The sequence below is a fragment of the Thermobia domestica genome, chromosome 6 (assembly GCF_964235325.1).
Source record: "Thermobia domestica chromosome 6, izTheDome1.hap1.1, whole genome shotgun sequence".
Taxonomy (NCBI): domain Eukaryota; kingdom Metazoa; phylum Arthropoda; class Insecta; order Zygentoma; family Lepismatidae; genus Thermobia; species Thermobia domestica.
The window spans coordinates 63,170,997-63,192,163 of record NC_137459.1 but is presented as its reverse complement, the minus strand read 5'-3'; the positions used below and the strand labels follow the sequence as shown (position 1 = coordinate 63,192,163).

The 21,167-nt window shown below is 36.7% G+C and overlaps 1 protein-coding gene across 1 annotated transcript in view; it reads right to left on the bottom strand.

Annotated features, from left to right (window-relative positions):
* The window catches only part of LOC145687195 (uncharacterized), a 579,982-nt gene that overhangs the window by 7,533 nt on the left and 551,282 nt on the right, over nt 1-21,167 (bottom strand). Inside the window, exon 9 of the mRNA XM_081760660.1 lies at nt 15,071-15,190. Within this exon, the coding sequence (XP_081616786.1) occupies nt 15,071-15,190 (120 nt within the window). The remainder of the gene's footprint in view (nt 1-15,070; nt 15,191-21,167) is intronic.

The following is a 21,167-nucleotide window of genomic DNA, read 5'->3' as shown; positions in this document are numbered from 1 at the left end:
GATATTCAGATAGCATATATTCTGTGGAAAGACTGGACAACTTTCTTAAGCTCCAAAAATGCAATTACACAGCACACACATCTACATTTTACACTTCCTACCTATGTAATGCATAACATCGGAAGTCTTATAGACCGGCTTTGTCCGTCCGTCCGTCCGTCTGTTGACAGATATAAGAACAATAGCGGTAAGTGACATCGAGAAGCAGTTTCTTGGAATCGATTCAACGTCCCAAGAATAGGTTACATCTCATCTGTTAACCCTCTGTTTAAATCGGAGGCGGTAGAAAATAAGCCATTTCCTGTTAGATACGATCTTCACTCACACCTGTCTGTCTACTAAAACAGAAAAGGATAGAAATTGACTAATACTTCCAGTTTCAATATCGATCTTCGTAGGGCAGAAATAAGAGAAATCGATATTTTTTGAATCGATTCAGCGTCCAAAAATACATTCAATCTCCTCCGCTAACCCTATCTTCAAACAGGAAGTGATAGAAATCAATCGTTTGCGATCTGAACTGTCATAAATTAAAAGTAGTAATATATAGCGATGAAGGACTTTTGGAACTGATTCAACGTCAGAAGAAAATATGATATCTCCTACTTCATATCTATATACAGGGTGGGCACAAATTCACTTTCCCCAGTATGTGAAGAAATAAAGTAAAAGAAGCTAGGTGACTTGGCAATCTTTATTGTACTTACAAATACTGTTCAAACTGTCTCCTACCATGTTCAGTACACAGGGTACATCTCTTCAGAACTGATTTGCAAATATCTTGACGCAATCGAGAATCGACATCCAATCTCTTGAATAGTTGTTAGATTAGTTGTTTCAAGTTATCCAAATCCTGCGGATGTCCGAAAAACACCTCATCTTTCACAATACCTCACATGAAGAAGTTGTATGGTGTCATGTCACATGAACTGGCTGGCCAATTTGTTGCACCATGACGACCAACCCATTCATCCAAATGTTGATCCATCCTCACAGCACCACAAAAGTGAAACGTTCATCGTGCTAACACATGAACTGAATGTCTTCGTAACGAGGGTCATTTTCAAGTTCTGAAGTTACAACTTCCCGGAACACTTAAGGGTATATGTTGCTGGTAACAATTCCTTTTTAAAAAACGCCCTACGGCATCTCACTTCAAATTCCACCCCAAACATTGACACCAGAAACATTTAACTCTTCTATCACAATTTCGTGTGGATTAATATCACTCCAATAAGAACAACTGTGTTTTTGCGACCTTTCATCTTGAATAAGACCTCATCAGTTCACAAAATTAGTTTCCAGAAGGCAGCTTCGTTCTAAATTAGAAACTACTTACAGATCTAAACACGCTAGTCCAGATCACATTCGTGCACCACGCCCAGAAGCTTTGACCGGTAAAGTTCTATCTTCAAATCCTTTAGCATGTTCCTTAAGGAGGTATGTGCCATTACCAGACCACGTGCATGGCTTCTCGTAGATATCTTCAGGATAGCTACACAACTCTTAGCAACAAGTTCAGTGTTTCCTTCATTTCGCACACTCCGCGGTAGATCATACAATAAACATGTAGCCTCGAATCGTTGGTTCAGACTCCTCATGCCTTGATGATTGTGATTGTACACCTGAAAACCTTCTCCCCGAAGTCTGCTGTCATCACATTTGTGTTTTTGTTGTTTCCATCAAGCTTGTAGCAGGAAAACAAGTTGTTCCTTTGTTAATTTGCAATTCGTCTCAACACCTGTACTACTCGATACAACTTCATTTAGAAAAGTAGTCTTAAACAAATCTCGTACGAAAACATGGTTACCAGTCCCATCCACACTGAGAGACACAGTAGTGTCAGTTTTAGTTTTAAAAAGTCCTCGCCAATAGCTTGTTTATTTCTTTTCTTTCTTTATTTGTTTTGGGGAAAGCGATTTTGTGCCCACCTTGTATACAGGGCCTTGGAGGGGGAGCGGGGCGCCGAAGTAAGGGGGGCGAAAAATTCGGGAGAAAAAAGATAGGAAAAATTGCTTGGAATATATATATATGGGAGCGCCGTCGTATACTCTCGTCCCGGGCGCTGATTTTCCACGGCACGGCTCTGCTTGTATATAACTAATGAGTATCGTTTCACAGTATGAAACTATGGTAGACTTCCGAATTATGTGAATTCAATATTAAAACTTGAAGTAGTGCATCTATAACTACTGATTGCACTAGAGGAATAAGATCCAAGATATATTCTGTTCTTCGGACACTGAATAAATAACCAGCCATTGGTCGCTATCTGTTACCGTTTTTGCTCTATGGGAATTACCATTGAAACTATATGTGGTAATTGATGTATATCACTTCAGGTTTCAATAAAAAGAGTAAAATAAGATGTGAAACATTTTTGGTGCCGAATTCATATCTAAAATCTGATTGTCGCTAACAATTTCCATTTTATCCATTATGTGACCAGTGTTGTAATCAAATAAACTTAACATTTTACCACTTCCAGTTTCAACAAATAGATAAAAGTCGAGGCAAAACTCATTCTTGGGGCGCTAAATTTGTCAAAATAAAGCTTTTTGATATCCATTACCGTTTTTGCTATATGAAAATTTTAACAACTTCCTGTTGAGTTGATTTTGAGTTTAACGTACCTTTCAGCAGCGATTCTATATGAGACGAGACCAGTGTGCGAATTGAAAAATTTTCCCAGGGGGGGATGAATTTCACCCATATGCGCACCCAGTCCTCCCCCCATATATATATATATATATATATATATATATATATATATATATATATATATATATATATATATATATACTAACAAGTACAAAACAGTTGAGATGTGAGATCTTTCATAAATTTTCACTCAAGTAATATAAGTAATATTTAGGTTAGCTACGCAAAGTAGACCTACTTATCTTTATGTCCACTTAAAAATACTTCAGAGGGGGAAAAAGTTATCCCTGCCAGGGATAAAATTTTTCTTCTCCAGGGTGGGAAAGATTTTTGTCAGGGGGGGAAATCCCGGCATCCCCCCCGCCAATTCGCACCCTGGACGAGACCTACTGATTAACGTGGAATCCGAACCACATAAGCTCCCATCGGGAATCGAACCGGGGTCTCCCACGCCAACTTCCTGTTTTGATAGTGTGTTGTGAATGGTGATGGTATCTTCTCTTGAGAGGTGAATAGACTGCTGAACTCAGGTTGGTGCTATTACCGTTTTTCTTCTATAGTGATTAACAGAAAAACCGGAAACGGATGACTTCTTCAAACTTCGATTTGAAAAGAACGTTAACAGAAGATTTGGGGCGCTGCATTGATTCTTGAGACGCTGTATCAATTGCAAGAAACTGGTTCTCGATATTTTTTACCCCTTTTATTCTAAGAAATCACTATTCGAACCGAAAGTACTAGTAAATTTCAATCATTTCCAGTTTTGGTATTGTAGCAAGTGATGATATGTTCTCTTGAGACGCTAAACAGAATACAAAAATAAAAAAAAATGCCTGTAGCTATCTATTGAAGTTTCTGTTCTCTGGCGATAAACACTGAAACCGGAAATAGTTGATTTATATCACTTCCAGTTTGAAATCTTTGAGTTTAACGTCCCAAGATTATGTGTGTAAAGCTAAGGAAGACGATGATAAAAGCAAGTGAATGATGATGGAAGAATTGGTGGTATGAGAAAGTGGGAGGAAACGGGAGTACCCCGAGAAAACCCACGAGCACTATGTTGCCCACTACAAACTTACTTGGCTGGGGATCGAACAAAGGACCCTACAACTTCCAGCTTGAATAGAAGGTTACCCTTGGATATGAAATCTATTCTTGGGACGCTGAATCGATTTCAAAATAATCACTTCTTTCTAATGGCTAATTTCAACCGATTTGAGTAACAGGTTAACGGGGGGAGATTAAACCTATTCTTGCGCCGCCAAATCGATTTCACAAAACAGCTTCTTGACGTCTCAGACTGTTTGCGTTCTAGCACCTGTCGATAGACGGACGGACGGACTATATGACTTATATAAGATTTTCAACTTCAGACTTCCGGCGCATATGCATAGCACACCTAGAGGGAGTGAGAGGGAGAAACGCTAAAAAATGATCGATATTAGTGACGAATCCATAGTTTTGGGGGTCGCCGATACGAATGATCTCACTACTGATGTTTAATTCCTAGTTCATCCCGCATTATCACTTCTGGAGGGTGAAATAGCTACATGTAAAAATATTCAAAAACATCTATATTAGTGTCGAATCAACAATTTTCGGACTCCCTAAGTTGATTGGTGACAGTTTCGGTGTCCTTTAAGTCCAAGTTCAGCCTCTAGTGCGGATAAGATCTCCTAGGGGTGTGTGAAAAGGGGGAACGTGTAAAAAAAATAATAATAAATTATCGATATTAGTATCAAATCCATAATTTTCGGGCTCACTGAAATGAATAGTGATATTTTCGATGCTGTTTAAGTTCATGTTCAACCCCCCATTACTACCTTTTAAGGGGGTGGAAAGGTATACTTATCTAAATGATCAAAGCTGACCGATATTTGTGCCAGAAACACAATTTTACGGTTCGCGCTATGATGAATACGCATACTTCTAACCCGAAGTGCGAATTCAGTTCCCATTGGTGCTGGGAGTGAGAAGATGTAAAAATAAAACATCTAAGGTTACCGAAATTACTGTTGGATCCATCGGGACTCATCGTCAAGTACTGTGTTTACGAGAACGCTAAGCTGCTAGGTGTCAATCCTGATAACATTTAAACCCAAGTTTAGGCAAGAACAAGCATTTCAGCTGGCTCAGAAATTTAGAAGGGGAACGCCGAAGGCATTGCTCGTATACCTACACACACACACACACAAAGGTTGTAGGGGCTATAGCCCTTCTTGACGCTCAGGTATACACAGGATAAAATGGACTTTAATCCTATTTTTTACACTGGAGAAAGCGGCAAACAATTGTTTAGCCCCTCCCTTTATCATATCGTGGATTCGCGGCTGTATAATATATATATATATATATATATATTAGGGTGTCCCTTATTTTGGGTAATTTCGTGTTCCGCTACGCACACTCCCCAAATGTACTCCAGGTGACCGTAAACTCGCATTAGTGAAATAGCACCTCTCTACGAGAACGTTAACCCGTGCCAACTTGACGGCAAAGTCATGAAATGAAGTTTCCACATTGTAATATACTTTAGAATGTCCAGCCGTGATAACGGATAAACTAAAAGAGACAGAGAACATCCCTAGCTTTACTAGGGGAGGGGTATAAAGGGGTGAGATAATAAAGTGGACTTAAAACAGTCTCGGGAATGTCGATATTCATCTTATCGATTCCAAATCCATGGATTCTACACTAACATGTGTCGTTTTCAATTATTTTTTTGTCACCCCTTCTGACCTCACCCAGAGGGTGATATGATGTCTTACAAACATTAGGGGCTGAGGAACTGAGTACAATAGATAACGACAAATAACAGCTTCTGTAAATTTCTGAGCCAGCTGACACGCCCGCTCTTGCCTTGCAACATTTTATATCTAGGTTTGAGTCAATTTAAAACTTCTCTACAACATTCTGGTAAGCTTGGGCTTAAGTGTTATCAGGATTAGCACCCAAGAGCTATGCAATTCCGGAAACACAGTAATCGACAATAGGTTCCGATGGATTCGACAGTAGTATGATCTCGATCATGTTAGAAGTTGTATTTCTCACCCTTTCTAACCCCCTATACCGAATAGCGTATGAATTTGGATTTTAACGGTATCCGGAGTGTGACTATTCATCTCAGCGACCAGAAAAACTATGAATTTGACACTAACATCGGTCGTTTTCAACTATTTTTGCATATCACTCCCTTCTTACTCCTAGGGGGTGCAAATTGAGATGAAATGAACTTACACGACATCGGAAGGGTCACTATTCATCTCAGCGATCCCAAAAGCTGTTTCAAACACCAACATCGATCATTTTTTATTATTTTTACACGTCCTTCTTCCGATACTCCCTGTTGGCACTAGAGTGTTTTATTCGCACTGGGAGCTGAAATTGAATTTAAATGACATCGGCACTATAATTAACTTAGCGATCCCAAAAACGATTGACTCGATGCGAATATCAGTCTTTTTCGATTATTTTACCTGGAACTCTTACCCCAGGCGTGCTGATAGAGGCTAAACTTGGTGTATCAAGAGTGTCAGGATTCATTTCAGCGACCCCAGAAACTATGAATTCGACACTAATATAGGTCGTTTTTGATCATTTATATACCATCCCCCTCCCACTCCTCCCTAGGTCCGCTAGACGAGTCTTACCCAAACTGTGGGCTGAACTTTGACTTAAACGGAATTGGAACTGCCAGTAATTAACTAAGCGTTGCTGAAAACTATTGATTCGACACTAATATTGGTCGTTTTAGATTATTTTTACGTCATCATCTCAGCTCCCTCCCCTGAGATGCTAATAAGGGCTGAAATAAGATTCAGAGGGTCACGATTCATCTCAATGATTTCGAAAACTATGAATTCGACCATTTTTATCTCATCCTCCCACTTCTCTCTAAGTGCGCCAGGGAGTTGTTACATCCACATACTATTTTCCAGACAACAAGTAATGTGTGTACCAAGTTTCATTAAAATTGCTCCTGGCATTCCAGAGTTGTGCTTGAAATTTTCCCCTCTGATGAAGTTCAGCGTACGTCACCACTATCCGAACTTTACTGCTAGCTAGAGGAAGAGAGAGAGAGAGAGAGAGAGAGAGAGAGAGAGAGAGAGATCAATTTTGAATGATGGAAGAAAGAACTTTTATTCCAGCTGTGGATACTTAATTATTTTTTTTCGCACGAAAATCCTTTCTTTTGCCACTTGTTGTTTCAAATTGTTTCTTTTGTTTTTATTAACTGATCCGTATTGCATTCAGGCCCGTATTTAGGTGCTATTTTGTTCTTGAGCACAGGACAGCGGAATTTAGGGGGCGGCAAAATTTTGGATTTTATTTAAGATTCACAATAAAGTACTATTGAAAACTAACAACCCGCAGAGTCCCGCGCAAGCGCGAGAAAATATGTTCATGTGTTCAATTCGCTCTAATTACAGTAGCTACTAATTAGCTAGCTTATCTGATTTTTTTAAAAAAGTCATCCTCTCCCATCCCCATCCCAAGGGGTGAGGATAAACTTGACCATCATGAAAACTGACACCGTTAAACTCAGCGACCTTGAAAACTATGAGTTTAAACTAATATATGTCGTTTTCGATTGCTTATTCGATTACTACTCTCGTCCCCTCCCTTGGGGAGTGGAGTATGACCGTGAAATTGAATTGGATTAAAAGTGTTACTATTCTTCTCAGCGACCGAAAAAACTGTGAATTCAATTTTAATATTGGTCGTTTTCGGGAGGGTGCCAAATTTTGTGCGGGGGGCGGCAAATTATTTAGAGCACAGGGGCGCAGAATATATAAATACGGGCCTGATTGCATTCATTCACATGAAAATGATAAGCTACAACTCTATTGCCTTTCTCCTCAACAGATAATATGACTTGCAGTTTAAAACGCGCACTGTAGCTAATTCTTTTGCTTGGAAAGTCCGTTCAGCGTAACGGTAATTTTGAAATCATTTTGTATTTTTTTTTTCAGTATTCTCATTTGAAATATGTGGGCACACACGCACTCCAATTTAAGATCTAACGTAAGAATATCATTTCAAAAAAGTTGACTGCTAATGAAAATTCTTCACTAGACGAAGCTAAGGTCGCTGTATGCATTACTTAAGTCGAGATTGTCTTAATGTTGTGAATGAGGATTAGTTTAGAGGCAAATTTATCTCTAAGATCATTTATCATTTCGGGTTTACGAAGAATTACGTGCTGGCTCTTGAGGACGTCACATCTGTAAAAACATGTAATTTTATCGGTAGAAGCTGCGAAAAGAAAGCTTTTCTAATGTATACTTTTTTTTTTTTTTTTGAAACTATACGAAGCTTTCTTTCCTTAGCTAGTAGAACAGAAGTTAAATTTTTACTGATGTGAATTCCCTCAAAAGGCGCAACTGCAGTGTTATATGTTTTTTTTTTTTTTTTTTCGTAAATGAAAGCATAACACAATGATTCAAATTTGAGCTTTAGATTTCCACTCTCTCTCCCTATAACAGTAAAGTTTGGATAGTGAATTCCTTTGTTTATATATATAAACTCACTTCTTGTTAACCCTTAGTTAATCTAGACAATACAATAATAAAAGTGGTTTCCTCCTCATATCTCTTCCTGTATATAGCCAATTTTGTCCTTAACTGAAATATTTTTCGTCATATAATGGTCGCAATAGAGAACTCTCAAGTCTGCCATTTTGCAGACACTTTCCGTCTCTGTCAGCACTCAGGGTCAATTTTTGTCGTCATCTGTTTTCTACTAAAATGTATCACGCCGCATTATTGGACAGTGGCTCTCTCTTTTACGGAGGACTCACGACTCATTTCACCTTTCCATCATCGCACATGGCTCCCCTCAAATAGACGCTTCGGAACACCCGCATCTCTTCACGAATTCTTTACGCTAGCTTCATAAAGTGAGAGCTATTTTTTTTTTTTTTTTAAGAAACCCATTTTGCCAATAACTTACTTCTCTTGAACATGAAATCTTGATTTCTGCGTGCGTCTTTTACATCCTTTCCCTCCTTTGCTCAGTAATCATTAGAAACGAATGTGTAGAATCACTCGTTCAATTGTAACTATAGCTGCAATGAAGCACCAAATTTTCAATTTGAGTCAGTGACGTGGAACTTCACTTAAAGTGAGTGTAAAAGATCGAGTATTGCCAATAGATTACAGCATGCGTTTCATATATTTTCAGTGTATTTTGTATGGAGCAACAATATTCAAAAGAATTCAATGAAGTTCAAGAGATCAATATTCAAACTTTACTCAAAAACAAACTGAATCATTAATCGAAGAAGAATTCGTGAACAAAGAAAATTTAAAAAAAAGTATTCGTATTATTCTCTGATATATCAATTCAGAGAATTCAATGATTCAATTTGTTTTTTTGGCAAAGTTTGAATATTGATCTCTTGAATTTCATTCAATTATTTTGAATATTGCTGCTCCATTCAGAATACATTGAAAAGATAAGAAAAACGTGCTGCCATCTAACGGTTATTATGCTCCTTTAAATTTACCTTAAATAACAAGTGCCAATTAGTGTTGCCAATTTAATGTTTTTCCACCAAATCGATTCTTCTTCTTCTTTTTTTAATATTTGTCTGATGGGAATATTTTCAGTCTAGTGGCTAGTGGGAAGATCCAATGAGTTGCAAATCACTTTTGGTGGAAATCAGCTTTTTTTTTTTTTTTTTTTTTTGTATTGAACCGACCTCCTGAGATACATGCAGTTGTATTTAGTGACTCCGTTTCCTCTCTTTCAATGATGGAAGATCAAGCGAATGGGTACTATTTTAATGCTATCCGGAGATATTAATTTCCTGCGTACCAGTGACATCCATGTGGATGTCATCATTAGATGTCGTTTTAATCCTGGGGATGATGAAATTTGTTAGTGGATGCAAGGAAAGACTTAGTTCTACTATTTCCTCTAAGTGACAGCACCTTACTGACAGAAAAGACAAAAAAATGTGCTGTCTCAGTATAGATGGCACGCCTAAGGGAGCATTCAATTACAACACACATATGTTGTTGTAACGATAAACAATTAGCAACTTTTAGATCTATTTCGAGATTCTAAAATGAAAAAAAGAAACTTTGTCTTTGATCTCCGGTCAGTGTTGCCAACCTGAAGCAGCATAAAATCCCATCAGAACATAAGAATTTCCTTATTTCAGTCCAAATGTTCCACAATACAAATAATTGTTTTTATCAGTAATGTGAATGCTCTCCTTACGCACGCACAATAACTATGCCCTATATAACAGTCTACACAGGCTTTTAACAGTAAATGAACCGGTATTACAGTACGCGCATAGGAAAATGATACCTGGAACGCAAGGAGTTAATATATGTGAGATATTACTAAATATAGGCAAACAGAGCAGTTCTTCTCACCTAATACAAACAAATGAAAGGTTGAATTTAGCGTCGTCCGTTATGATTCTGATACTGTACAGCACGGAAACATTAAAAAAAAACAAAAAAAAACGGTGATTCTGTTTTCGATGTACGAAATTAGCTGTGCACGTTCGTAATTACATTCAGATTTTTGAAAGAAAGTTGTTGGAAAGCAAAATGTGAGATTACCCGAATCCTCGAGTCAACCTCATTCGGTTCTGACGAAACTTTAAACTACATTGACAGATAATTTTGAGAAATAAACGAAATGCTGTAAATTAATCTAATATTCGAAAATTACACTTCCGTCACTTCATTACTGTATGCCTACACTTACATTAAATATTAATATACTTTTCCCGATCTGTGTGTTCCGCAACCCCACGGGATGAGCCATAAAAGTTTAGAATTTAAAAGTAGCGTAAATTTCATGCAATCAAGAAGGCTTAGACTTTATAAGATAGATTCTGTTTTTAACATGAACCCTTTAACCCCTTGCGTTTCAGTGACATCCATGTGGATGTCATGTCATTTCGCTTTTTCAGTCCAAATGATTTTTATCAGTAACGTGAATGCTATCCTCGTGCTTGCACAATAACTATGCTCTATATAACGGTCTAGACAGTCTTAACAGCAAATGAAAACATGGTACGCATATAGGAAAATGACACCTGGAACGCAAGGGGTTAATAATAAGTTAAACACTAGAACCACAGCAACAATGCCCAATTCTATTAGTAGCTTGTAGTCTTGTGCTATTACAGTTTTCATTACTGTAATAAAAAATCGAGTTAGCATGTCGCGATGTCGTGGAGGTTTAGTATAGCGTGGGGGTCAGCCAAAAAGTTAAGAAGTACTACTCTAGATAACGGCGGTTTGTTTATTTAGGGTTAGTTTAAAATAACGAGTACTTGGTGAGTTGATAGACACGACAACCTCACCGGGAGTATGATTCCATGTCCACAAAGAGGAAGTGTGTACATTTCGAAGCATTATTATGATTTGAAGGCAGTGACAAATTAGAACAAAACCAGTTGAGAATGCTCCAAGAGCATTGTCAGAACGAACTTAAAAAGAACGGAGAGATGAAGCTGGAAGGATAACTGTGATTGTTCCTAGATGTAAAAGTAAATCCTTTTATCCGCACCTTCTCTTTCTCGCAAAAATTAACAAAATATCATCTCTCTATGACTTACAGTTCTCGAGATATTGTTGCTTAAATATCTAAAAATTCGAAAAGTTTGGCCAATATCTGGGGAAGGGTGACCAGTTGGTCAGTAGACAGTTAATCAGTGGCCACCGGTTACTATTTGGTACCAAAATGTTCACCATTCTCTTAGATATTGATCAACTCCAATATGATCTCTGTGTGACTTACGGTTCCCAAGATTTGGCTCCTTAAATCTCCTGAAAACTGGCCAATCATAGAGAGATGATATAACGGGAACGGTAAGTCATAGAGAGATGATATTGGTGTCAATCAATCCCTAATAGAATGTTAAACATGTTCGTACCGATATTAACTGATGGCCACTATCCAACTAGCCACTGGCCAAACCAATGGCCAGTAAGACAATGGCCACCAGTCAATATTTGGAACCAAAATATTTACCATCCTCTTAGATATTGATCAACATCAATATCATCTCTCTACAACTTATGGTTCCCAAGCTACGGCTCCTTAAATATCTAGAAATTGGCCATTTTGGGGCAATATCACGGGAACGATAAGTCATAGAGAGATAATATTGGTGTTAATCAATCCCTAAGAGTATGATAAACATTTTGGCAACGATAATAATTGGTGGCCACTGGCTATTTGGTACCAATATCTCGGGAACGGTAAGAGTGAGGCGAAAAATTTAATCACTTTCTCAGAAAGTTTTTGATGCTCTATCGAATGCAGGGTTCAAAATTGAGAAAATCGCAAATAACAGACAGACGGACAGACAGAGAGAGACAGACATAAAGAATTCAGTAACGAACTTTTTAAGTTCGTTGATTAGTAATGTAGCTTTCTGTTGAGCTCAGAAAATGAAGAAAGTATAGTCTTGGACTGAAGATCTTTCATATATAGTGTATTTATATTGGATTAGTTTAAAATATATAAAATGATAATCATGCCTGTTGTGCTGTATGGTTGCGAAACATGGTCGCTTACTCTGAGGGAAGAAAGCAAACTGAAGGTGTTTGAGAACAAGATCCTAAGAAGAATATTCGGATCCAAGAGAAACCGGAATGGCGAATGGTGGAAACTTCATAACGAAGAACTACATAATTTATAGCGTTTACCAACATTGTTGGGGGGTCACCAAATCTAGGAGACTTAGGTGGGCAGGTCATGTAGCCAGAATGGAAGAAAGTAGGAACGCTTTCAAAGTTTTAACTGGAAGTCCGATCGGAAAACGACCATTAGGAAGACCTAGGTGCAGATGGGAGGACAAATTTAAGATGGATCTCGCAGAAATAGGAATACAAAGTAGAAACTGGATCCAATTGGCTAAGGACAGAAGTCAGTGGAGAGCTTTTGTGAACGCGGCATTGAACCTCCGGGTTCCACAGGCCATAGAGTTAGTTAGTTCATTAGTTCGTATTATAACAGAAGTTCCTAATTGGCTCATATACCTTGAATGCTTGACGTGTGATTCCATATCGGTCACATTAAACCTGGTTTACATTGATGAAGTATATGAACTAGAATACTCGGCCTAGTACTGGTCCTAGAACGTTTCTCGGCCCAGTAGGAAGAAGTATGTTTACACGTACACAGTGAAACGGATACTTTTCCCTGCCTTCACCGTCTTTCTTTTTCGACCAGTGCACTCGACTGACTGTTTACACAAGCCTGGTATGTTACCAAGTCGATCGCGATGCACAAAAATTTCTGGAGGGGAAGGCGAGTGGCCAAGTCACTGGGTCTTCACCTACACCAATCGACTCGGCCTGACACTGGGCTGAAAATCCTATTCGACCGTCAGTGTACTCACCCGACTTTTTACACTAGCCAAGCAGATTGGTGAGCTGTTACTCGTTCATTTACTCCATCAATGTAAACCAGACTTAAAAGTGCTGCAAAGTAAACAACGGATTTGGGTATAGTTAATAATACAAATATCTATCTTGACATTTTTTTTTTTTAAATTTGCTTAAGGTATTTCGGAACAAGTGAAATAAAATGTGCCCTCTCGGATGTGAAAACGACTTTCTATCTGGTACTTTCTATCTGGCAAACGAAAATAACCCCATCTGCAAGCTAAAGACACCATAGACTTCTCTTCACCATGCAAAATTTGGCCAACCAACGCCAGGCAGTTTTCTCAAAAACAAAGAAGGTCGAATACTTTTTCGAGATGCCTCGTGTAAACAACCTGTTCAACAGAACTATCAGAACAGTTATTATTGGTAACGAACGACACATTTTTTAAAGTAAAAATTTGCATCTGTCAATTTTCTCGGAAACTTCGTATCAGAATCAAACCTTATGCAAGTCATTTTGTCAATGTCTATGTTACCTATCGACTGATATATGTCGTACCTTTGGACAATATTTTAGTTAATTAGAAATTAAAGTTTAAGAGCTAATCACAACTTTGAATTGTATCTCATTATTAACTATACTACGTACTGTCGTCTCGGTAATGCCGGGGCTGGCTCTACCATATGTGCAACACGTGCATGTACACGGAGCGGAAAGTTTCGAGGGGTGGTAAAATTTGTCATAACTATATTATTTAAAATAAATATTTTTTTTTTTGTTGGAAACAGAGTTCATGACGATGGTAGTTAAATACATTCATAAATCATGTTTAGGTCGCATTAGTTTAAGCTCACATAGACAGTGCTAAAGCAAATGGTCAAACAACTCCCAACATGAGTTGCTTAATTGTTGTGAAATACAAGAACTCAATTTATCATTAAAGGTTGAAAGAAACTTCTTTTAAAAATTTTAACAGATGTAGAAGGAAAATCAAGAAATAAAGATAAAAGAGCTAGTTGCACTGGAATTGCAAACTGATATATTGAGATTGAAGCTAGATATTGAATTCTATAAAAAGGATTACTATCTTTTCTCTGCAGGTGTGTTTGTTTTACCTTTCACTAACATAATAGATTATAATTTAAAGAAAAAAACAGACACGTATTTGTAGTACTTAGGCCTTTCTGAGTGCGAGTGCTTTTCCCTCCCCATCTTTGTTCATGATGAGGTAGCATACTTCAAGCATTCTGATTTGTTCTTTCTGAAGAAAGGGGGGAAATGATGCGTTTGCATGGGGCGGGAAATTGCCTAGGGCTGGCTCTGGGTAATACCATAATAAAAAGCTTCACGAGGGTATATTTTAGTATCAGTTTCATCTTGACAGTGACGTAGTACTCGTTCACCGTACATATTAAGTTTTACAATATAATTTGTTCTCAATTTTCTCGAGAAAGTACGTCTATGAGCTTTTATTTTGTTCTACTCATTATATCAATCGGGCGGTTGGAATAGGTCCCATCTTTTGTATAGGCGTTTTTATTTCGTTATACGCGTAATGATATTGTACTGTAGAATTTAATATATTCTGTGAAAGTACGGTAACTGTAAACCGATGTTAGCTAACTACGAACGTCATGTAAAATTTTCTCGATTCTCCGTGTCTTTATAGGTTACCGTTGCAAACATTAAAAATTAAATTAATAATAAACAATCAAGTGATAAAATGCTGTTCATGTTATTATTAACCGACAATGCGGTCAAAACTATTTTTTTTTCAGCAGAGAACCTTTCAGCAATATCTTTCTTTATATTTATGTTCCATGAAAACATAAGGAACATGTGTGAAAGGAAATTCCAATGCTGAAACAAATGAAGAAGTTTTGGAGCTATTATTTCTCACGAACATAATCAGGGATGACCTCACCAAGCTAAATGCAAACTAAACACTTAAAGAGTTTCTCTTCACTAAACTTAATGAATGATATTCTAGAATAAATTTAGTGGATTTTACTTATTTTTAGCTTGTAAAATAACCACTTACCTGATGGGAATGAAAATCCTGCTTCACAAGAATACATTGCTATGGTGTTCCACAATGTAGATTTGTTGACAAGTTCTACTGCTGAATGAGGAAATACTGGTGGATAACCACAACTAATGGCTGGAAATAAAATATGTTGCTATTATGTTCTATACATGGGAAATTTAACTACAAAAACACTTCAAAGTAAAAGTAATTTTATGGTAATTACGAAACGAATTCTAATCATTGTGCTTTTAAATATAACATTTCATACTGAAGAAAAATCCTCCTTTTCCGTAAGTTACGACACCATATTGTTGACAACTTTTTAACGAAAAATTATAAATTCAGAATTTTACATTAAATATTTTTTTTCTGCTGTATACCACAAATGACTTTGTAAAATATGAAAATAAATTATGTATTCAGAAGTTAAAATAAATTTTATCGGTTAAGAAAAGTTCACCCACATCAACTTTTTCTGTAAGTGCATCACTATATCTCCTCGTAAGCTTTAGACGCAGTCACTAATACCAAATCAACTATAAATAAACCTTGCCTCAGTGTCTATCTGCGATACAATTATAAGCCAAATCAATTTTGTTTGTTAAGAATTAGGATTTGTCACAAGTGTGATGTAAAGAAAAAAAAACTTATGTATATTTAATTTTATATCTTTGTTGTAAATGTACTATTTTGTATCTGGAAAGAGATACAGCCAAGCTAGTTTCCTAGAAAGCCAGAAACAGAAAATAACAAAGAGTGAAAGTTTCGAAACAAAATATGAAAGTAGGAAGACATACAGATGAAAAACAAAACTGATGAGTATATAAACTGTTTTCAACGTAACGGAGGGGTCACATTTTGGTCTTATCTTGTTGAGACGATCAACTAATCAGTAAGTCATCTGGTGAGAATCAATGGAGGTTTGGAATGAGCACTGTGGCAACTACTTACCTGGGATCAGCATCCTTAATTCTGTAAGTGTTACCTCAGTTTATTACTGTTATGCTAAAAACTTAAAACAAGAAGTTCCTAGAATAGGGAGGTCTTCCGCTGACAGTAATATTCTTATTTGCAAATCTCAAAATTCCGTAAGTTTCATGTTTACATTTCATACTGCTATTGTAAAATGACATTATTCTGAATAATGTAAATTTAATTTGTTTTGTTTGTATTTGCTAATTAAAAGATGCATCTACATTCATTTATTTTCTATGCTTCCGCCAGTGATAGTTTGTTTTTAAATTCTTCGATAGTCTAATTAAATATTTAATAAAACGTTCTTTCCTTATCTTCATTTATCTTAATATATTTACCAGGCATAAAAACTATTTTTATTTTAATTTATTGAAACAAAAGAAACGCTTTACTAATTAGAATTGCTCCCCTTGTGACGAAAGGGTTAGTGTTTCGCCTATGGTGCTGGAGACATGGTTTCGATTACAGGGGAGTACACGATGCTTGGATCTTTCAATGAGCTGAAGGTCTGTTTTATTTATTTCTGATCCTGAAGAAGAATGTTAAATCCAAACAAGAACTAATTAAAAGATCTATATATTAAAATGCTAGGTTTATATGCTTGTCTCCAAAGAAAAGTTTATGTTTGTCTCCAAAGAAAAGTTTATGTTTGTCTCCAATCTTGTCGACAATGAGATCTCGAAAATCTTGTGCTAGAAACGTGTAATTTTCGCTGGTCGATTCCAAATTTTGTGTAGATTGTCCAGTTCTAATTGAATATATATATATATATATATATATATATATATATATATATATATATATATATATATATATATATATATATATATATATATATATATATATAAACGTGGCCATTGTTTCTTTACTACATTTTTTAGGGGTACACTGGAAGTGTTGAAATTTTAAAAAAGTAAAGCATCATATCCTACGAGTATACATTCTAACACAACATAGTTGTATACAGGGGTTGAATATCTTTCAGGCATTTGTTTCATGGCCAAATGATAATGAAAAATGAAGGATAACCATTTCTCCAGTCTAAGATGAATCTTTATTGTTTGGAGTGTTTTGCCTAAGCAACACTATATATTACTGACATTATAATTAATTGTGTGTATATTTGCTTACTACATACTGCATGCAAGAAGAAAGAAAACACTGATCATACATAAATTAGAAAATCCAACCGGAAGTAGGTTCAAATCTTGCAAACGGTGCGAGATATTGAAAAAAATAATCGAAAAATCTTCTGTTTATGGTACCCCTTACCGATTTTTATCAAAATGTCTTTTACTTGTGTCTGTAAATGGACATATACAGATGTTGTGAGGAATGACAACTAGATTCATGCTCATATGTGAATGATGCGCTGTGTAGAGAGCGCAGGTTCAGCTAGTATAGATCTAAAAATATACACATCTTATCGTTTACCTCTCTCGGATGGGGTTCCGGCAATTATCAACAACATATTTTATTATGACAGGACTATATAGAATATGCCAATGAGAAAATAGACAGAACAGTCAAGTATACAAAACACTTCAAAGGTCACAGCTACATCGCGGATACATGTGTTACTCGACATAAAGGAACATATTGCTATTCAGTCAAAGAAAGTCTTAAGACTTATGTTAATTGTAATGGGACATTATCAATACAATTAACAACTTGGTATTTGTAAAGGATTAAATTACACAAGTAAAATTATTATTTAAAATGTTCGTTATATGTTGTGCATTATTACAGCGTCTAGGCATTCTTCATGAAATAGACCGATTTTTCTGTCGACAGTTAGTAAGTACAGTCTTACTCTCAGCTCTTACATAATGCAATATACAGTGGTCCTGATGGGCTTTCCTAAACATCGTAATCCCTGATCTAAAGCCAAATAAATTGTTGGAATAATAATATATAACGTAACCTGAGACCCCGCGAGAACTCTCGGATTACGCTACACTTGCGTTTTTCTTCGAACACAGTCAACATGACAATCAACGAGCTCTTTTGCTAATAATAATCTATACTGCGAGCACTCTGATTCTAGATATACGGGGTGTATCAAAAGTACAGGCCCTAGACCAACTCAGTTGAGTAAAAATAAGAGAAAATGGAAAAAGAGTAAAGTTATTAGAAATAAGTAGTTTTCTATCTAAAATGATGGAATTTTTCCAATCGCCAGGTCTTTGGGCTACACATTCTTAATAGGCTCCGTTTCTAGTTCAGCAGGCTGTTCAAACCAAACACTAGACTTCGTAAAAGTGACAGTGATCATGCATATTGTTGTGTGAGGTAACCTAGAACACCTCAAGGATTAGGAATTCCATTTGTGGGCTTTCGGCATTTATGGTCATTCTAGCCTGTCACGTATGAGGGAAGACGTCCGTCAGCGACCACAGTGCTCGGAGAACTGGGAAGGAAGTGACCTGGAACCATTATGTGAGGTACCATCCCGACATTTGGCTGGTGCGAATGAGGAAAATTCAGAAAATCCTAATTCAGGATAGCTGGCCTTAAAGATTTTACTCACTTTCGACCAAGTGTTCCTAGCGAGGAAAACACCGCGAATCCGTTTCACAAAAATACTGTATTCCCGGTATGTCGAGGGCCAAATTAAATAGCTTCCTGAACTGGCAAAACTGCTTTTTCATTTAACATTTGACACATTACCAGTGGAGTCCAAACGGCTGGTACGATTGGAAAAGTTCCACTATTTTCGATTGAAAACCATCTACGTATTTGCAAGATCTTTTCTTTCCTTCCATTTTTTTTTTCATATTACTTATAACGAAGTTGACCTATGACCCGGACTTTTGATATACTCGGTATTATCAAGTAGACAGTAGCTATGAGCTGCTCCATTGTGCTACACCTGAGTCCATAGCAGTTGCTACTTGCGATGCTCATACCTACAATGTCCTTACACTGTCACCTGCAGTTTTGTCGACGGTTCGTCACTTGTCCCTGTTGTTACCAGTCCTAATAAAATTTCACTCGAATATCCTAACAAACAGTGCAGACGATTTTGACATTAGCCCTTCAAGGTTCCATGGTCTGATATTAGTAAAATATTTATAAATTTGGACGATCACCCATTACACACGGTCTCTCATTACAAACTGACTCCCTATGCCTGTAGCTGTATATTTCTTAGTTAGATTTGAGTTTAGCGTCCCTTTCAGTAGCAAGTCTATATGAGATGTAGACCTACAACGTGAAATTCGAATCACATGAGCTCCTGCCGGAATCGAACCCGAGTCTCCCACGCCAAAGGTGCGTATCTATCCATGTAGCAACGAGGAAACCTTTAGACTTCTGGATGGTGTACTGCATTATCAGAAAACTCACACGACCACAAGATCGAATGTATACTTCTCCAAAATATAATTGCGCGCCTCAATTTTTCTAAGTCCGTTAAAATTGTGAGTTTGGCAGCAATGCACTCGAAGTAATAGGAGGGAAAGTTACGAGAAAAAAGAGTAGTGAAGCCTTCCCAACAAGCCTTGCCAACCCACCTTGTTGTTTGTTATTTGAAATATTCTGATAATATTCCACTACTTACGACAATATTAGGTTCAGGGCAAAATAGTACTTGGTAAATGCAAAAATCTTTGTTTAGTTAAAGACAACTCACACGCTTTTTAACCCGAAGAAAATCGTAAAGAAACAAAGAGGATTAAGGAGTTTCTTCGCTTTTAATACCACTGAAAGGTGGATTTACAGCGTGTATCGATACTTGTGCGTGTTTGGATTTTTTCTTCTGTTGGAATTAAGACTTTTGAACCTGATTCGAATCCCACTGGCTGCTCTCATTTATTAAAAAAAAAACTTCTTCTTCTTTCTTTCTTCAGAGGAAGTCATGCTTTAGAAAGTCGCTGATTGCTGTTTGTATCCGACGATTTCCCAAACACCAAGAAAGCGACTAATCTGAGCATTTCTTTTCTTTTCATAAGAGTATATAGATGCTACTAAATTGTTACTAAAATGGGTTAATGCGTTTATTCTTCCCAGTGTGCGTATTGACGGGGGATGTTACGGATTTTCCCCTGACAAAAGAATGTGGCGGAAAATCGACCAGTTCCGGTTTTAACGGTGATCGTTATAGAGTAAAAGCGGTCATAGATAGCAAGAAGTTGTTTTCCGCAATCAATGAAGCGTTTGAAGAATATATTACGATTCCACTTTAATCTCTCTACTACAACAGGAAGTGGTAGACATCTACTACCACTACCACTGCCACAAGTGAAACTGTCCATGCTTTGGATATGCTACTTTGAGGATGCTGAATCTAATAAAACTATTTTTAAACATATCCTTCTACCTAGAAAAGTAATCTCAAATTTGTAATAGAACTAAACATCCTAAATTTGAAGTAAATTTTTCCATGACTCATGAGCGGGTGTGCTTTAAAATAGTTTAATTGGATTCAGGATTCTCAAATTGGTACAAAAACACGATCAGAAAGGTACCTAGGTGCGAGCACTTTTACTATTGGTATAAACGGTACATCAAATACTCCAACTTTGAGGTCATTCTTTTCATAACCACATGGACGGACATGTTTGAAAATGGTTTAACTGGATTCAAAATCCTCAAATTAGAATCAAAAGCGCAATTAGAAATTTATCTAAGGATGGACACTTTTTACTAGTTTATCGTTAGTTCTTTGCGGTGTTGTTCAGAGTTGCCAACCTCAAAGAACAAAATTATCGATTTTTATTTTTAAAATTATCATAGATTACAAAAATATCATGCATTCATTATGAACGTGATAATTGTAGAAACAGGCACAACATTACTAATAATATCAATAATATGTAATAAACTTATCTAGTAATCTTCAGTTTTCAACTCCAAACCGGCGTCACTGTCCTCACCATTTTTTTTTAAATCCTTACTAACACTACCCTGAACAACATTATTTCCATCTCCCCGTAATGGATGCAGGGTTAACATTTGCAAATTCTCAAATCGTTATTGATTTGTTTTAGCAAGAATGACTGTTAAAACCCTGTGTGCGTGCGTTTTATAATTATTTAATGCAAATATATAATTTATTTGTACATTCGAAAACTGAAAAAAAAGCGTTCTGAAATTATCGTATATTCACCTATTATCGCAAGGGCATGATCGT